General features: G+C 36.1%; 3 protein-coding genes across 5 annotated transcripts; all 3 read right to left on the bottom strand.

The window, feature by feature from the left end:
- Positions 1-3,483: 3,483 nt before the first annotated feature.
- On the bottom strand, positions 3,484-14,582 carry LOC101900104 (uncharacterized). 3 transcript variants are annotated; one of them, XM_011295910.3, is made up of 3 exons: positions 14,218-14,582; positions 13,840-14,140; positions 3,484-4,810 (listed from the first exon to the last, which is right to left on the bottom strand). In XM_011295910.3, exons 1-3 carry the CDS (start codon positions 14,517-14,519, stop codon positions 3,569-3,571), a joined length of 1,845 nt encoding a protein of 614 aa, XP_011294212.3. In that variant the 5' UTR covers positions 14,520-14,582; the 3' UTR covers positions 3,484-3,568. The 3 variants fall into 3 exon arrangements, with proteins under 3 accessions (XP_011294212.3, XP_019893798.2, XP_011294211.2); XM_020038239.2 differs by having other exon boundaries at positions 3,487-4,810; positions 14,214-14,340; XM_011295909.3 differs by lacking the exons at positions 13,840-14,140; positions 14,218-14,582 and adding exons at positions 7,891-8,194; positions 8,268-9,365 and having other exon boundaries at positions 3,488-4,810.
- Positions 14,583-15,140: 558 nt separating this feature from the next.
- Positions 15,141-17,140, bottom strand: LOC101900278 (uncharacterized). The gene is made up of 4 exons (XM_005187624.4): positions 16,885-17,140; positions 16,638-16,823; positions 16,501-16,569; positions 15,141-16,436 (listed from the first exon to the last, which is right to left on the bottom strand). Exons 1-4 carry the CDS (start codon positions 17,128-17,130, stop codon positions 15,186-15,188), a joined length of 1,752 nt encoding a protein of 583 aa, XP_005187681.3. The 5' UTR covers positions 17,131-17,140; the 3' UTR covers positions 15,141-15,185.
- A 19-nt stretch (positions 17,141-17,159) lies between these two features.
- On the bottom strand, positions 17,160-18,599 carry LOC101898965 (snurportin-1). The gene has a single exon (XM_005187616.4). It carries the CDS (start codon positions 18,475-18,477, stop codon positions 17,380-17,382), a length of 1,098 nt encoding a protein of 365 aa, XP_005187673.2. The 5' UTR covers positions 18,478-18,599; the 3' UTR covers positions 17,160-17,379.
- Positions 18,600-19,558: the final 959 nt, after the last annotated feature.

Below are 19,558 nucleotides of genomic sequence, written 5' to 3'. Positions count from 1 at the left end.
GTTTGCCATCCTCATAAACTGAAATGAGTGTTCCATTTCTGATTTTTTTTATTGTGTGTGTGTGCGCTTTTTTTTCGAAAAATACTGTAAAAACTCGGATATTTGCTGCATGCAGCCAGCCTGTGAGGCTGCCAGTCAGTCAGTCAGTCGTCCGCTGAGCAATTTCCACTATAGTGGTTTGCAAATGTTTATAAAAATTTTCATTTAATTTTCCACCGCCCGTACTCTCCGCTCCATTCCATTGCTGTGTTTCATTATCGCAGCGACTGTTGGTGGCGATCTAGCCTCATTGTGTTTCTGCTGCTGATGATTGTGATGCTGGCCACATTGCAAGACAGGAGAGGAGGCTAGCAGCATCTTTTTCGCTCATATACAGAAGACGAAATCACAATATTTCAAAGCCGTTTGCAAACAATTTCACACATTGTTTTTTTTTTCGTGGTCGTTGTTCTTTTCTAGCTGTTGTCAGTGTTTTATACGAACAGTGTGCCTGCCTATGTGTCTGTCTGTCCGTCAGTCTGTTCTACTAGAAATTGGCACAGCACAAGATGTAGAAGAATATTGCAATTATAGGCTTTTGTCGGATTTTTTTGTGGTTTTGATGAAAATACATTTTGTGCGATAAAAGAAAAAAAAATCGAAAGAAAAAAACCAGCGCACACGACCGAAAACAACAATTATGAATATTTATTTCATTTTCATTATTTCTTCGCTAATCGTTTTTCCCTAAATTGAAATGAAAAATTAACTTGAAATGTCAAACAGAAGCGCATGTAAAAGAAATTGGTATACCCTGAACAAGGGGGAAGGAAATTATACTTACATTGATTTTCGCCTGGAATTTTATAAATTAAAAATATAAGGTATAGACTATAGGGCCAAAGCTAGAATAAAAACTTAAAAGAAATTAAAGTTAAAGAATATCCCAGGCAAAAGTCGTGGATGAGGATGGTATTCCCAGCCTTACCGCCTAACATTACCATCGTTCTCCACTAAAAAACAAACGTTGTTTTTTATAAAAACAACAATACTGGGAATAAGTCCAACTATTTTGCAGCAACAAAATACTACGGTATTCCGAACAAACATGCCAACAATGATCTATAACACTGAGACGTTCCAGATGAGTAGGAAACGTGGAACTCAAGTAAAAATTCAAGTAAACTAAAAAGAACCGGAGCGGAGAAAAAACAAGTTAAATAGTATCAGTCGGGTTTGCCGCCAGATGTATATCCCTAGCCTTGAGTTATGATTATTCTAACTGTTGACCCTTTATGGGGTGGTTCCGAAGCAGTTGGCCAAAATTGTCTAATTCGTACCTGACCTAAAGTAGCAAGTTGTATATATTCGCCGACTTGTTTCGCAAGTTATGACAGATAATAAGTAATGGAAATTGTGACCCTTTGTGGGTGAGGAAACAGAAGGGGTTGTCAGATATATATACAGATATAATTTTTACATTTTTTTATAATTTTATTGAATGAAAGCAAAAAATGTAGGAAATATCATCAAAATTTAGAATAAGTTTAGTTTTGTTTGAATTGGTCACCTTTGGCACGAATTATGGCCTTCAACTTTTCGAATCATTTCTGCTCCCACATAACGATACCCCCGATATTCGGTATTTTGATGATTTTAACTTCATTTTTCAATGGAATTTTCTTAAATTTTACAAAAGCAGTTCTTCGTGATTACTTTACGTCCTGAAAAAGAATGGTCTACATAGGTCACGATATCGTATAGTCCCCACACAATGATATTCGGGATTTTGATTATTTTAGCCCATTTTTCAATGTCTGAAAATCCACACGAGGAGTTCCCTCTCAGTACTTTACCCCTGGAAGAGAATTGTCTATATAAGTCAAAGTTGTAGTATAACACCCATATAAAGCTAGCTAGATATTCGGTATTTCCAGGATTATTCACCGGAATTGCGTCAAATTTCGTATTTGATGTTCGTAATGGGTATTACAACTTCTCTTAGTATAGCCCCCATACAACAGTACCTCCCTTTATTCGGTATTTTGATGATATTACCGACATTTTTCACCGGAATTGTTTCTAATTTCGTATTTGAAGTTCGGAATCGTTACTACAGCCTATGACAAAAAATTACTTATCCAAGACCACGTCTTCGTATAGCGCCGATATAAAGTTTTTTTAGCGGCATTTTTCAACGGATTTTTTTTCCTTCCGAATGGTGGAGGGTATAAATAGTTCGGCCCGACCGAACTTAGCTGCTTTTTTACTTATTTGTATTGGTGCGGCTCTGTAAAACTAGTTCAGATTTCTTCAAGCCTAAAAAAGGATGCTATAAGTCAACTTTTTCCGGTACCTCCCCCCTTAAAGGTCAACAATGGATAAAGCGTAAAAAAGAACCAAATTTTCCCAAACTTCTCATACCACAATATTTCTACAGAAATAAGACAATTGGATATATAAATTATCTCGTTTTTGTAGAAAGGTATAATTAAAAAAAAATGTGCATCCGAATATCTTTATAAAACTTTGAACCGGAGATGGGATTTTTAAGGACTTCCGTGTATCATCTTTTCTATGAATTTCAATTGATATGGATGTCAAAATTACATTTTCAATTAATGATTGATTACGATTCCAGTCTATATAAATCGTCGTCGAATATTTCAAAGGATTCTTCAAGGCTCCATACCATGAGATCAATGATTTTGTACGACATTTTTGCAAAAAAAAAAAAAAAAAACAAGTAAAAAAGCTGTAAGTTCGGCCGGGCCGAACTTTTAATACCCTCCACCATTTGGTACAAATTTGGCAATTTCCAAAAAATAAAACCCGTTAAAAATTCTGTTAAAATCTTAAAAATACCGAATGTTTATACGACGACGTGGGCCTGCATAGGCAACTTTTGTCATAAATTATTACAATATTTAAATGCGAAACTTGAAGAAAAATCTGTTTATAATGTAGCTAAAATCGTCAAAATACCGAATATGTGGGGTACCGTTATATGGGGGCTACAGGAAGACGTGGACCTGCACAGATACTTTTCTGTCTTAGGCTGTAGCATCCATTGCAAACTTCAAATGCCAAATTTGAAATAATTCCGGTGAATAATGTCGCTAAAATCATCAAAAAACCGAATATCGGGAGGTACCGTTATATGGGGGCTATATGATAACTTGGACCTACATGGCCCATTTACGAACTTAACCTGCCTACTGGGAAAAAATACATGTGTGCAAAATTTTAGCCTTCTATCTCAATTTGTTCGAAAGATAGCGTGATTACAACAGACAGACAGACAGACAGACAGACACACAGACAGACAGACGGACATGGCTAAATCGTCTTAGAATTTTACGCTGATCAAGAATATATATACTTTGTTGGGTCTGACATGAATATTTCGAGGAGTTACAAACGGAATGACAAAATTAATATACCCTCCATAGTATGGTGGAGGGTATAAAAAAACAAAAAATCTGATGTTATTTAAGAAGTTTCTTTGCCAAAAAACTTTGGCAACTTTTCTTAAAACTGTATTTATTGATTTCGTGGCAAACATAAAACACGTTTGCTCAAAGAAACCTCAATCATCAGCCTTCTCTCTTACATTATCACTACATATACAATACTTCTTAACAATATTATCGTCTACACATGTCGAATCCTCGGCATAACGATTCAAGCGACTGATTTCCGTGACATCGACAAGAACCGCCTTCGTTTTTGTGTCATACAAAAAGGTGGCCTCAAATTCCGCCTCATTGGGATCTACAACGAAATTTATACGATATTCCTGTATTCGATTTTTATGAACATCCGTGTGTAAATCCAATTTCAGATTCGACTCAATGATGTGATCCAACGTCAAGGATACACAGTGCATGGCATAGACGCTATCCTGAAGATACTTATTCATTTTTTCTATAACTAAATTGGCAATAGATTTCATTTCATCGGAATCTTTATCGGTACTTTCGAATGGTATACACGTACACCAATGATCCTCAATGCCCGCCATGGAACATGTGCGATTGTGGGGGACAGGTTGCAGAAGTGTCTGACAGGTGGGACAACTACTGGGCAGTTCTATTGTTCCGTTTCTACCCAGAGACAATAGGGCCAAGTGTTTCAGCGTAACATGAACGTCGTAGGGGCTGGTTAACCGATTCTTATTCAATCTCAGTGCCTCGACAATGTCCGGATGCTGTGTTTGAAACCATTGTGGCACCCGCATAAAAAACATTGGCAACCGTTCTTCAACATAGCCCTCTTTCTGCCCCCTCAAAAAGCCCCAACGAGCACCATGATCACTAAAGAATATGACAATGTTGTTATCGAAAATTCCCGACTTGTCCATGTATTTGAAATATTCAACCATTCGTTCGTCCATTGTGGCGGGATCAATCCAATCATTGTGACTGAACGAATTTGTCCAGAAGAGACCAAAGATGGATTTCCCCAAATATCGTTCGGCAAATTCCACACCAAAGTCATAGACATATTCGCCATATCTTCGTGGACCAATGCAATATTTCAGACCGGACAATTCTTGGGCTTGCAACTTCTCCTCGATGGCCAAAAGCAACGGACGCTGGTAATAATCCGTTGGCGGTTCCATAAATCCCGGTTTTAAATAGTCGAATGTGCTCATCCAACAAGCATCTTCCGAATAGGCGGTGGCAAAATCCTGTTCTTTGAACCAATTGAAAAGTGTCGTACAATTGTCCAGACCACCTTCTTCATCATAGTGGCAACGTTCCTGCGCAGTTTCCAAATTCATACCTGTAAATATGGCCATAATGTTGGGAAATGTGTTGTCGTCAATCTGAAAATAATCGAGAAAATACAAGTTAATATATTGAAATTAGAGAGGAACAGTTTTGGAGTGCACTGTATGTGGAAAAGGGTTCTCATAAAGAAGTTACTGATCTGTTGAAATCTTGATGTAGATCCTACATTATTTTATGCAGAGCTTTAAAACAAGTCAACACGGTTTAATTTATGTCTATGGTCATCGGATTAGCTGATTTTCGATCCTGCCATAACAAGGGTTCTCAGTGGCAAGCATTTTATTATCAAAGGATTCAATATATCTAATCTACTTATAAGAGATCTCATATGAAAGTATCTACAGATTTGAAGAACTAGAACAGTGTTGGCATTTAAAAAATTGCACAGATTTTAGACGCATTTTGCAACCAAAATTATCTGTTACTTGATACTTAATTTTCTCGGGGATATAAACCACCCTCTGCAGAAAATATAAGTACACTACAGGGTGAATTGAAAAAACTGCAACCAACTTCAGACTGATGTCATTTCTATGTCACTCGTCCGACAGCTGTAAAAATTATTCCAGTGACAGCTCATTATATTGTTTACAAGCGTACAAAAGCATTTTAGTGAGAATTTTCCGGAAAAAAGAGCTAAAGAGTTGCTTCGCTTGGCCGAAAGTGGTGAACTGCCGAATTAGGTTTTCTCCGATGAGAAAACATTCGTTGTCCAGCAGTTTGTAAACAAACAAAATGATTGTGTCTACTTGCCAAAGAGGTCAGCTGAAAATGTACACCTTCGGTTGGCCACCAGAACTCAAGCGCCGGCCATGGTGATGGTGTGGGCTGCCATAACAGCCGATGGTTGCTCTCCGCTCTTATTAATCGACCGTAGCATCAGAATAAAAGTCGAATATTATCACGAAAATATTCTAGAGGGTGTATTAAAGCCTTGGGCACACAAACATTTACATTTGCTGCAGACCTTGGACATTCCCACAGGACTCAGCACAAACGCACTCAGGACGCGCCACCCTAGAATGGTTACAAAATAAGGTTCCTCGCTTCATTTCCAGTGCACAATGTTCACCAAAATCTCCGGATACCAATCCGTTGGACTATTCTTTCTGGAGTATCTTGGAAAGCAAGGTTGAAACTAAAAAATACCAAAGTGTCGATCACCTCAAGCAAGCGCTTCGCCGGGAATGGGCCAAAATACCGCAGAACAACATTCGGGCAGTGTGTGGCGGTTTCATTGGCCGTTTGAAGGCCATAATTCGTGTCAAAGGTGACCAATTCGAACAAATCTAATCTTATTCCAAAATTCCATTCAATAAAATTAAAAAAATATGGGTTTAACTTTGCTGCAGTTTTTTATCTCACCCTGTAGTTCCAATAAAACCTGTTCAATATCGGTTTATGCTTATATAGATATTGGTATTCAAAAAATATCGATATCATTCAATTTCTTGAAGAGTAGTCAAATAACTGACTCAAGAATCAACGCCCAGACAACACGGCTGAAGAATCTTGAAATTTTGCGCGAGATTCACCCTTGGTGCATAGAATTAAAATATACTAAAAATTGAATATTTTGTATCGGACAAACAGAATTAGCTAGAAGTAAATTTTTGAATGAGAGTCATTGATTGGGCGCACGAAAAGAACTAAATAATACTACATTTGGTATTAGGGTAACATATAGTGCTTCAAAGCTGAAATTTGGCATTAGGGTCGCTGTTCATTCGTAACCTGAAAATATGGAGGTGGTTTCGGAAAGTATACAAAAAGTACTGCATTGTACTATATTTGGTATAGGGTGAAGAGATTTGGCGGTAGTTTGGAAATGCGTCCTATATTTTTACAGAAAATTATTAATTAATTATTTGGAATTAAGGGGGAGAAGTGCTTTTGGAAATGTGGACTATAATTGTTCGAAAAGTATAATTGTTACAAAGTTGCAGGGAACTTCGTTCGGGTCGAACTTTTAATACCCTTTGTATAAGAAGAAAATTTTTAAAAAAAAAGTATCTGGATTCAAACGTGTTCTACTATATACTACAAATTCCAGTAAGACCGCTTGGGTAATGCTGTTAAACTTTTCAAAAAATCATAAAGTGGGTGAGGCCGTTTTTTGGAGGCCATACCAAAACGGGAACCTCTATAGACAATATTATAATTCAAGGATTGTAATCTTTCAAATCTTCTTAAATACCAAATTTGAAACAATTTCGGGGGTAAATGTAACTAGGATTATCAAAATACTGAATATCGGTGGGTATCGTTATATATGCGCTATAGGAACCAAAATATTCAATATTCTACCACTGGAGCTAGAACCCATTGCGAACTACAAATACCAATTTTTAGACAAATCTGTGGATAAATGTGGCAAAAATCATGAAAATACCGAATATCGGTAGGTACCGTTATATGGGAGCTATACCAAAACCTGGACCTATATATACAATGTTTCGCCACCGAAACTAGAACCCATTTTAACCTATAAATAACAATTTTTAGACAAATCGGTGAGAAAATGTGGCAAAATATACCAAATACCGAATATCGGGAAATATCGTTATATGGGGGCTATTAAAATACTAGACCTATACATGCAACATTCCGCCATCGAAGCTAGAACCCACCACGAACTTCAAATACCAATTATTGGACAAACCCGTGAAAATATGTGTCGAAAATCATGAAAATATACCGTTACCGTTATATGGGGCTACACCAAAACGTGAACCAATATATTTCATTTTCTATGCCGACCATTCTAGACACAATGCAAATTGTTCTGCCAAATTTTTGAGCTCTACATCAAATAATGTGGACTGTATCGTGATTTCAACAGACAGACATGCGGACATGAGATATTTAGAAATAACTAAGTTTAAAGGGTGAAATATTCGTCCAGGCCTGTCATTCCCAAAGAAATTTTCATTCCCAGACTTTGTAGGGTATCAAATAGTCGATACTTTCCAACTTACAATTGTTAATGGTATAACGTCAACACTGATATTCAACTCTTTTACAATTTTAATTTTCTACAATAATGTGTATTTTTTGTTCCACTGTACTGTAAATTCCTAAACAATGCACCACGAAAACAAAACAAACGATTTACCTTATTATAACCAGACATCTCGAACCATTGATGATTGTTTATGTATGCAAATGTTGCCGGCATTATGCGACGAATATTGAATTGTGACATGGTGTCGATGCCAAACAATAAAATGCCGAATTGTCTCAAATTGTTGTTGCTTTTGTTTTCAAATCTCTCATTTATGTCATCGCGTTGCTGAATAAAACTCATACCATCCTGATAGAAGGTTGGTGTTTCCATTGTCCCATTGCACTCGATCAAGGCATAGTCGACCTCCCCTGGTACTGGGTAATTTTCACCAAATGGCATACATTCCCACCAGCTGTGTGTGTGCGTGGAAGTCAATACAAATAATTAAATTCTCTGGGCAAGTAAATCGGATGTCTTGCACGTACCCATAACCTTCTTCGCCATCTCGCATAATTCTTGTATAGCAGCAATTAATATCTTCATCATCGGTATCATTTAGATAAACATCTCTCGGAGCCTCATTAATGTGCAGAGTGTACAATTGCAACGCGACATCGTACTCTTTCGTCACCAATAGCTCGTTGTCTGTGCAATTGGGAACAGATCTAGCGGCCAGTGATTCTGTCATTGTCTCCTGGTAATCGGGTAAAAATGGATCTATCGATGGCATATGACAGTTTTCACTCCACACTAAATATCCGTTGGGCACTTTAAGTGGTTGTGTTGTCGTCATTTTATTATGGTTTGGTTTGCCATTGAATTTGAAATGTTTCCAACGGATTTCATTGAATATATTATATGTTTCATTGTTATACACGGTTAATAGAGTTACCAAAGAAATTGCAAATAACACTTTCACGGTTTTTTGAAATGTAGAGTTAGATTTTCGATTTAAAATTAACATACTGAGAGAAATTTGAAATATTCAAATAAGATTTACATTATCTATGGGATATTATTTAATTGTGAATTTACAAGTCAAATGTATACGTTTTGGAAGCTTTTCGAGTTTTGTTTAATACGACGTAATTTGAAAAATAAACTCTCACACATTCAATGGCAAAAACTGGAAAAAATTTTTTTTTCTTTTTATCAGAATTTTTGAGGCATTATTTTACACATGTACTCCATGATTTTGTCAAACGGTTTCTTTTTTGAATATATTTTACGTTTTATTAATATGATTGAGTATTGTTAAATACGACGTAATTTGAAAAATAAAATCTAACACATTCAATGGCAACAACTGGGAAAATATTCAGAATTTTTGACGCATTATTTTACATATATTCTCCACGATTTTGTCAAACGGTTTCTTATTTGAATATATTTTACGTTTTATTGATATACACGCTTCATTGATGTTCGATCACTTTTTAAACCACTCGAAAATTTAAATGATTCAAAATGCGGTCCGATTATATTAACGTTTTCATTCTAGATTTTTCAACAAATCTAAAATTAGTTTCCCGCGTTGTGCTGCTTCCAAGAAGTCAATAGCAACTGCAAGAAAAATCCAGCCATCTTTTTCTTTGCCAGACGAAGAAGATTTAAATGTTTAATTAAATATTATTATTGTTATCATTTGCATCCAAACAAGAAATTAGTGCTAACATTAAAACCTGTTTCACAAATATTGATTGGCAATGAACGTACTTTTAAGTAATTTATGCAGAATTTCGAATAGCTAAATATAAGACAAAAGTACTTAATGTGTAAACAACAACAAGGGATTAACTCACAATGTGAACTTAAAACTAGATCAAGTCATTAGGGTGTTTCAATAATTAAAATACAATAACTTCTTCTTTGATCTTTGACAATATTTAAATATTAACAAAATGCAAATTTTTGTATTACAACAAAAATTGAATCAACCAAGGTAAAGAAAAAAATTTATTACAAGATTTTATAACACTCGTGTCTGCCACTAACAGTTTTTCGTAACTGGGCTGTGCCGGAAGGTTACTCATAGTTCGAATTTAGGCACGTTTTCTGACAGCAAGTATTTGTTTGTAAAACAATAAAAAAGCAGCTAAATTTAGCCGGGCCGAACTTTTATTACTCTCCACGACGACCTTGAATTTTTTCAAAAATATAAGGTCATAACTTAAACTCTACGGAGGCTGGCTATATGAAGACGTAGACCTGCATACGAAATTTTTTCACAGGCTGTTTTTTTTTTAACTTTGAATACGAAATTTGAAACGATTCTTTGTTTGCAAACATTAAAAACGCACCTATCCACCATTTGGAGCGACCTTGAAAATTTTCAAAAATAAATGGTCATAACTTAACCTTTTTACGGGGGCTATACGAAGACGTTGACCTGCTTACGAAATTTTTAGGCATAAGCTGTAGTATCCATTACTAACTTCGAATACGAAATTTGAAACAATTCGTCTGAATGATGTCGCTAAAATCATCAAAATACCAAATATCGGGAGTTTGCGTTATAAGGGGGCTATACGAAAACGTGGACCGACATGGCCCATTTACGAACTTAACCCTTAATACTGGAAAAATACAAATGTGTGCAAAATTTTAACCTTCTCAATTCAATTTCAATTTGTTCGAAATATAGCGTAATTACACAGACAGATGGGCATCGTTAAATTGTCTTGGAGTTTCACGATGATCCAGAATATACATTTTTTGTTAAATTTTATTGAATGAAAGCAAAACTGTCGGAAATAGCATCAAATTTTAGAATAAGTTTAGATTTGTTCGAATTGGTCACTTTTAGCAGGAATTATGGCATTCAAACGGCCAATAAAAACCGTCACCCTGCCCAAATGTTGCTCTGCGGTATTTTGGCCCATTCCCAGCAAAGCGCTTGCATGAGATGATAAACACTTTGGTGTTTTTTAGTGCCAACTTTTCTTTTCAAAATACTCCAGACACGGTAGTCCAACAGATTGGTATCCGGAGATTTTGGTGGCCATTGTACGCTGGAAATAAAGCGAGGAACCTGATTTTGTAACCATTCTTGGGTGGCGCGTGCTGAGTGCGTTGGTGCTGAAAATGTTTGCGTGCCCAATGCTTTAATACACTCTCCAGAATATTTTCGCAGTAATATTCAGCCTTTATTCTGATGCCACGGTCGATTAATATGAACGGAGAGCAACCGAAGGTGCACATTATCTGCTGACCTCTGTGGCAAGTAGACACGATCATTTTTTTTGTTTACAAACTGCTGGAGAACTAATGTTTTCTTATCGGAGAAAACCAAATTCGGCAGTTCACCACTTTCGGCCAAGCGAAGCAACTCTTTAGCTCTTTTGAGTCTATTTTCTTTCTGTTGCGGTGTAAGTTCTTGCACTTCTTGCAACTTCAATGGCTTTACCCCGAGCTCATTTTTCAATATTTGCAATATCATGGTAACGACCGATGGAACAAGACACAAAAGATTTATTCACATTTAAATACTGGAGTGCTCTAACGATAGCCTCTTGTGGTTTTCCAGCCAAATATAAAGAAATCACACTAACGGGTTTGAATTCCATCACAAATAACTTTTTTCTGAAAAGTTCTCATCAAAATGCTTTTGTACGCTTATAAACAGCTATCACTGGAATAATTTTAACAGCTCGCGGACGAGTGGCTTAGAAATGACAGCAGTCTGAAGTTGGTTGCAATTTTTTCATCTCACCCTGTACTACTTTGTAGGGTCTATCGAGAATATTTCGAGGAGTTACAAACGGAATGACAAAGCTAATATACCCCCCATAGAATGGTGGAGGGTATAAAAATTGCTCCTACTGGCATTTCCTTTTGTGTTTTATTTTTATAAAAAAATATTTATAGCAATGACAGAAAAAGCAACGATGAAAAACTAAAATTACTGCAATCCAATTGACTTGTATAAATTCAGAAGGCATAGCAAAAAAGTACGACAAAAATTGCCGCCAGTAAAGTCACCTGGTCTGGGCATCGGCGAATTATCTTACAATTAATCCGTCAAAAACTAAGGCTTTGATGTTTGGTAAGAGGAATAATATGGCTTCCGATATCAATGTCCATTTAAATTACAATAATATTGAATTTGTTACTCACCACAAAATTTTAGGTGTTATAGTGGATAATGAGCTTTCTTTTAGACAACATATTGATGCTTTATCTGGGAGAGTTTGCTTTTTGTTGAGAAAGATCTATTCCGCCAAATTATATATGCCTCTTCGTATTAGAAAATATTTAGCTCATGCTGTGCTGATGTCTAACATCCTATATGGTTTGGAAGTAATCTCGGGCTGTATCGGGATCAGTTTTACACGTTTACAGAGAATTTTAAATTCAGTTGTGCGTTTTGTTTACAACGTTCCCCGAAGGAACCATATATCTAGATATGTTAAACTTTTTCTGGGGTGTTCTTTTACCGATTTTGTGTCTTATAGGATTCTTGTTGCCTTTTATAATATTATCAAATGTCGCACACCAACATCTCTATACAGTCTTTTTGTGTTTTCTCATTCAACAAGAAATCCTCAAATAGTTATACCAAGGATTTATAGAGATGTTTGTGCGAGATCGTTCTTAGTTAGAATTGCAAGGAATTGGAATCTATTACCCTATGAACTGAGGATATTTTCCCACTCTAATAATGTTTTTAGGAAGAAACTTTTTATTCATTTTGCTTCTTTTGAGCTGTAGTTTTCTTTTCTAAATAGCCATGCTTCTGATTTTCTGACTTTTGGTGAAATGATCTTCATAATGATTGCATTGTATTACAACTATTTGAGTTATTGTTTGCTTGGACGCTATATTTTTCTTGACTTATTATATTATTATGGCTGGGGAGCCAATGAAGAGAAATTATTTTATAGTTTTAATTTTTTTTTGTATTTAATTATAAGTATTAAATACTCAGGTTTTGCTAGCTATGTAATATGATTTTATGGTCTTAGAGGCCCTGTATTACACAAATGAGTTTGAATAAATAAATAAATAAAATAAATCAGGACTTAGCATAGGTATCACTGAATCAACATTTACAATTAGCAGAGTTAAATATATACATAACATTTAGTCACACTAAAGGGTTAAACTCCATTACATTTGGTGTTTACTTGATTCGTATGTCATAGCTTGGCCGCCCATGTTCATTGATAAATTATAATCTTAATATATGATAAATCAGTAGACATTAATTATTGATAACCATAGCACTACACCCTAATGTATAAATTCATTGGCTTATGGCGATTTGGTTTTTATACAATCAATAGTCTTTTAACGGTATACGACTACCAATCAAACATTTATTATCGGTATAACGCCAATCATTATTATTATAAGAAAGATAATGATATCGTCACCAAATTTTGGTCCCAAAATGAAAAGAGAGAAACCTCAATGTCAATGATTAGCCTGTTGCCCAACACTACTACATGACAAAATGATTATACCTGTACACAGTTATCGTATTACTGAACAAAGTTGTATGGCAGTTTGAAGCAATTACCTTTATTTAGTTTTGATCAAGTAAAATTTTATCAACCTACTCCATTTCTTTGGGAAGCTAGAGTTATTTCCACAGACGGATAGATAGCTGAATCGACATAGAATTTTATGCTAATCAAGAATATATATACATTTTATACGAGGGGTCTAAAATGTATATTTCAAGGAGGTACAAACGGAATGACAAACTTTATACCTCCATCAATGCAGAAATTTGGCTGTTAACTTAAGTAAAGTTTTATTCCAATGTACTATCGACCCATAAATCTGTCCTTTATTGATCTACATATCAATTTTTCCAAACGTTAGAAAAAAAACAATATGTTTTGGCGAAGGATTATTCCAATTAAAAGCTTTACTAAAACCACTATATAAAAACATCCTTTCATTACTGTTGTTTGTAATCACATTCAGTCCCGATAATTAAAAAACTTAAAACATAAATATATATTCCCTTATTATTGGCTGGCTATTTCAATATCACTTTTCACCACTTTCAACCAGTTATTCATACGACACTTTTCTTAAATTGTTTACCTTATTATATCCAGATAGTTCAAACCAATCTTCATTTTCCACATATTTAAATGTTCTCGGCATGACACGGCGAACATTAAATTGCGACAGAGAATCTATACCGATAAGCAATATACCAAATTGCCTTTGCTGCTGCATGCTTTTACGAAGCTTTTCATTTACCAATTTTCGATTTTGAATGAATGTCAGTCCATCTTCATAGACAAGGATATTATCTCTGGTTGTTACACAGCTAACAAGCATGTAATCTATATTCCCAGGGACTGTAAAAAATTGGTCAAACTGCTTGCATTCCAGTAAGCTGAATATAAAGGAAATTCGAAAATATTAGAGGATTTATTGCCTCATAGATTAGATGCCTTTTTTATGATTACCTACTTAAATCGTTGATCACCCCTTCTCAAAACCTGGCGATAACAACATTTGATATCGTCATCAGTTGATGTTCCTTTTAAATACAAATGTTTGAACTCCATGTGTACTTTAACAGAATATAACTTTGTTGAGTTATTAAATGATTTACTGACCAAGGCAGGTTTGGTCGAACAGATTGGTCCGATTTCTTCTTTATAGTTCTTCATATAATGCGCAGCAAAAGGATCCATTGATGGAATATGACAGTTTTCATTCCAGACTAAATATTCCATGGGTCTTTGGTATTGAGCATTCGGTGATGACATTAACTTAGGATTCCTTCTTTTTGACACATCGCAGTTCGCGTAATAGTAGGAAATTATAATGATAACGAAAACAATAGCGAAAAATGCTTTAATCAAATAATTCGTGTGCTCTTTTTTCCGCAACATTTTCAACTGTGTGCTATTTAACATTGGTGGCCACTCTTAAGAAAACTTAGCTAAATGAAACGTTTTACGATAGCGATGTGCTCCATTATCATATCTATACATTCAATACTAACAAGGTAATCGAAGCTGTTGTCAAAAATAGTTATTAGAATGTCATGTTGCTGCTTGTTCCAGCAAAATATTAAAAAAAGATAAAGCTACCGGAGGAAAAGTTTCTAACGCGAACATTTTTCTGACAGGTCTTAAATTTTAGTTGTTAAGAAACATTGTGGTGCACAGGTCATTATCATTGTTTGAGAAAAAGATGCCAGTTTTTATAACAAGTTTTATTCTTTTTTTTTCTTTATAGTCACCACCATAAGCCAAAAAATGAAATAACAATGAGTCAAAGCAAAAATTTGTAGCCCAAATAAAAATAATGTAGTGTAATCAGTTGAATTCGTATCAGATAATTCGCAAAAGGTACAACACCAATCAAAAATAAAACAACTAGCATTTATGAACCATACAGATTGACATTTCTTAGATGAAACAAAGGTTTTATTTTCTCAATTTATTTAACAAAGTCGGTGTTGATGATGATGACAAATTTGAAGAAGAAGACGTTGGAATATTGATAGAGTTGTTTGCTGATTTATCGTTCATAGAGGCTGATGTTGATGAATTATTTAATAGCGCTGTCAACGTAGCATGAGAAGAGCTTAAATTGCTTGATTTATTCTTCTGTTGTTGTGGTGGTGGTTGAAGCAAACCTTCTGTTGAACTAATGTTCGAAGATGGTGATGAAGTAGCTGGAGATTGGCCTATATTAAGACTTGATGATGCATCTGCCATGACACCACTGGATGTAGCGATAACAGAAGGCAACGGCGAAGATGTGGTCGGAACGGTTGTTGGGACCTGTGACGTACCCAAAAGCAATGCATTTCGTAGGTGGCTATTGCTTTGTGCTACCGAGGAATTTACGCCACTTCCTATCGAATACGAATTTGTTATTAGACCACGGCTTTTTATATTCAAATCAACGAAGAAAATTTTCATTTTTTGTATCATGAATTCCGGTACCGTAAAGGTCATCATAACGGACAAGTCAATAGAAGTTTTATTTTTGTATGCCTCATGTGTTTGATATAGGCGACAAACTTCATCGTATATAAGAAATAGGAAGCGCGAGTTGCGATTCGGCTGTGGTATAATCTGTTGTGTCACCAACCAATCACGATCTTCATTATCTGGCAAATAACGTATTAGCTCTGGATGTTTGCTGGCCAAACGTCGTTCTTTGCCCTCAGTTCCGAATCCAAATGCCTGATTGGCTTGAACATCCAGGACAAACTTAGTGCTTGTAGATATGTGTGCAGTATTCCAAAATATTTGTCTTCTGGGTTGCTGGTTTACAATATTTGGTTGAAGTTTTTGCAATTGCTGTTGTTGTTGTAGCGGCTGCTGTTGCTGCCCCTGCTGTTGGACAAAAGCAGTAGGCTGACTCTGTATTAAAGTTCCTACAACGGGTAACATTTGTGTTGGGGTTTGTTGCTGGGATGAATTTGTGGCCTTTATGAGCATATTATCAGGGAAGAAACGCTTTTGTATTTCGATAACAGTAGCCGTAGAGGGTTTATTGGCAGCAGGTCGTTTCAAAGCCATTCGAATTGTGCTGTTTTCTTGCCCACTGGCAACCGAAGAAAGTGTGCTGGTAATTGGTAGTGAGGATCCTTGGGTTTTATAACGAAGTACCGTCTTATATTGCGACTTGGAATTCTCCAGCAGAGCACAACACATTTTTTGTAACTAGAAAGGAGAATAGAAAAATGGTTTAGATGTGGATCAGCGAATAGTAAAAGCTAAGTCTTACAGCATCTTCATTGATGGCACCTTGACCCAAATTTTCCTTTATATTGTTAAAAGCTGGTTTAAAATATGTCTGAAAGAATTACCATATTAATACCATAAATCGAAGAGAAACCATAAACTAGTGGTGTGAAGCGGTACCTCAATATAACGCTTTATCAGCTCGTCAATTTCCTTGTCGAATGCACTCTGTACAGCAATTCTTACCAATTCTAAGGACCTCATACCCGATTCAGTTGTGGAACCAGTCATCAGGCTCGTGCTGGAAAAGCGTTGGCGTATCTTTTGTAAAGTCATCTCAGCCATTTGGGGAGTGGTAACGTATTTCTACAAAATATATCACAATCACCTATGCAAAGAAGGTCAATAATTTACTTAGACCCCTTACCATTGTATCGCTATTGTTTGTATTGCTGGTGGCACTAGAATTGTTATTTGGAGCTGTTGTTGATTCCAATTTATGATGGTTTGAAACAGGACTGGCGCTAGTAACCATTGAGTGAGTTGTTTGATTGGAGCAATTGGAATCGTCAGAAGAGGAGTTTAGGCCCGTAGGGGAACGGTTTGCCTCAGTAGATGATGCCGAAGTAGAACCAGCATCACTTAATATTTTCCAACCACGTTGGATAACCATGATTTAAAAAAAACTGAAACACACAATTTTTTTCCTTTACACTCTGTTAGGATTTGCTTTATTTAATATTGTCCTTTACGAAACATTTGCATGTCTGCAGTTGTGCTTTTAATTCTAATTTTCACTGTGTCTGTAGCCCCAACGCGGCCATAGATAGGTTTTGTGTGTCCTTTGTGAGAATATGAAGTGTACTGCGCATGTCTGAAATACAAAACGTTCCATCTACAAAAGCATATGCATCGCATCCATTCACATTTCCGAAATTCCCTCCATTTCTAGCAGACGCTCGGCACTCATTATACGCTCCAAAGAATCGCAATCCTTCTCTCCCACAAAAAATTGTTCGGTGGCTGTGTCTTCTTTCGTTCTCAACTCCTCTCCTTCCACACCCTCACCCATTTCTGTTGAAAAACTGTTCATGGTATCTGTGTCAACAGAACAATTCATTTGTTTTGTTTGTCTCTTGTGTCGTTTGCGCGCCAAATCTTTGTCAAACTCGTCCATGTAGAGCCAGGGGGAGGAGTAGTTGGGTGGTGGTTCATAACTACTGTTGACGGACATTTCTAAAACATCCTGCACCATAAAGGGGAAGAGCCAACAAACTAGCGGCGTGGGGCCGCATGTATAACTAGCATCCTTGTGATAGAATAAAAAGCCATCCAGTTCTGGCCTATTTTCAGGCCACAAAGGATACATTTGTAGCATTTGGGCCGTCAGAACGTTGTTGGCAATGTCACAACTATTTATAAGGCTGATTTTTTTAATATTATCCCCCACGTAATCTCTTTCTTCAGCTTCATCGTCCAATTCATCAAATTTCGATTTAAGCCAAAAGAATCTAAACTGCGCCTCGCAATCCAGGAAACATTGTTTGCCATACCACAATACATCCAATACGTAAAAGGTGTCGTTGTCGGTATTGTAAATGCAATCCAAAATGGAAAATCCACTTCCATGTTTTACAGATGCTCCACCTCCAGGCAAATATGACTTGAAAGACATACGAAATCGTCCAGCTTTACTAAACATTCTTGTTTTTCCTCTCGAGGATACAACCAGGCATCGCTGGCCTTTTGGACACGGTACTAATAGCCAATCATCTAAACATTCTGGTTTTTCTCTCATCCATTCGGACAGCTGGGGGGCCAAGTCTGATCCATAAATCTCTTGAAAGGTTTGCTGTTTATACCTCCGTCGATTTCCACAAGGCTTGTGTACTTCACGCAACTCCCTCAGTTCATCTTGTTGTTCCAAACGTTTAATTTTTTGTTCTTGCAACAACCTTTGCCGACGAATTTCCTGTCTTTCGCAGTTGTCGACACTGCGTTTGTATAGATCCTGGTGCATGCTGAGCTCGATTTTTAGGAATTTTGCCTAAAATACGATTGTCAATTGTTATTAGTTTATTAATTTATCTGCATTTGTTAGCCGGGCCCGGTGTTGCCAGTATTGATAATTTTTCCTAAAAATATGGCATTACGAGTTTGTTGGGAGAAGATATTGGCTACACTGGCCAGCGCACATCAGCTAGTTTCATGTGGCCAAGTTTACTTAATGCTAGGAACACAATTGGAGCGAACGACGAATTTCGCCCTACGCGGCGACAAAATAAGCCGCGAAAATTCGTCGTATGGAACACAATACCGACGAAATTATAAAACAGCTGATGAAGTTGTTTACTTTTTGCTCATTTGTTGACTACAATGAATTATACAAGAACACATAATTCTTTACGTTCTCTATTATAATTTCACTTATGTCCATCTTCTCTATTATAAATTCACTGATATCCATCTTCACTCAGGCGCAAGTACACAAATAAATAAACAAATTAATTATGTTTTTTTTATACGAGTAACAGATAGTAGAGTGACCATAACAAATTTTAAAGTAAAAAGTAACTTTATTTACTAAAACACATAAAATTCGTACAAGTATGGCCACCTTGTACTGTTTTGTTCGCCGGTCGCCGGCGTATGAAATAGAAATAATGCTAGGAACACAATTGGAGCGAACGACGAATTTTTTCGCGGCGTATGTTCGTCGTTAAAAATAAAACACATATGTGTATATGGAAGTGCACACAATCACGGCACCGGCGAAAATTTCGTCGGTCGCCGCGAACTCAATTAGCTTTATTTCTATTTCATACGCCGGCGACCGGCGAACAAAACAGTACAAGGTGGCCATACTTGTACGAATTTTATGTGTTTTAGTAAATAAAGTTACTTTTTACTTTAAAATTTGTTATGGTCACTCTACTATCTGTTACTCGTATAAAAAAAAACATAATTAATTTGTTTATTTATTTGTGTACTTGCGCCTGAGTGAAGATGGATATCAGTGAATTTATAATAGAGAAGATGGACATAAGTGAAATTATAATAGAGAACGTAAAGAATTATGTGTTCTTGTATAATTCATTGTA

This window comes from Musca domestica, unplaced genomic scaffold, assembly GCF_030504385.1.
Source record: "Musca domestica strain aabys unplaced genomic scaffold, Musca_domestica.polishedcontigs.V.1.1 15, whole genome shotgun sequence".
Taxonomy (NCBI): domain Eukaryota; kingdom Metazoa; phylum Arthropoda; class Insecta; order Diptera; family Muscidae; genus Musca; species Musca domestica.
This window is presented reverse-complemented; position numbering and strand designations above follow the sequence as displayed.

What these genes read in the sequence shown, in the direction of transcription:
- LOC101900104 (XM_011295909.3), bottom strand. Translation starts at nt 8,746, where the DNA reads ATGTTAATTTTAAATCGAAAATCTAACTCTACATTTCAAAAAACCGTG. An exon ending in GATGGCGAAGAAGGTTATGG is followed by an intron (nt 8,195 to 8,267) that starts GTACGTGCAAGA and finishes GCACACACACAG; the next exon opens with CTGGTGGGAATGTATGCCAT. An exon ending in AGATGTCTGGTTATAATAAG is followed by an intron (nt 4,811 to 7,890) that starts GTAAATCGTTTG and finishes GATTATTTTCAG; the next exon opens with ATTGACGACAACACATTTCC.
- LOC101900278 (XM_005187624.4), bottom strand. Translation starts at nt 17,130, where the DNA reads ATGGTTATCCAACGTGGTTGGAAAATATTAAGTGATGCTGGTTCTACT. An exon ending in TGATAAAGCGTTATATTGAG is followed by an intron (nt 16,570 to 16,637) that starts GTACCGCTTCAC and finishes TAATTCTTTCAG; the next exon opens with ACATATTTTAAACCAGCTTT. An exon ending in GTGCCATCAATGAAGATGCT is followed by an intron (nt 16,437 to 16,500) that starts GTAAGACTTAGC and finishes TCTCCTTTCTAG; the next exon opens with TTACAAAAAATGTGTTGTGC.
- LOC101898965 (XM_005187616.4), bottom strand. Translation starts at nt 18,477, where the DNA reads ATGCACCAGGATCTATACAAACGCAGTGTCGACAACTGCGAAAGACAG.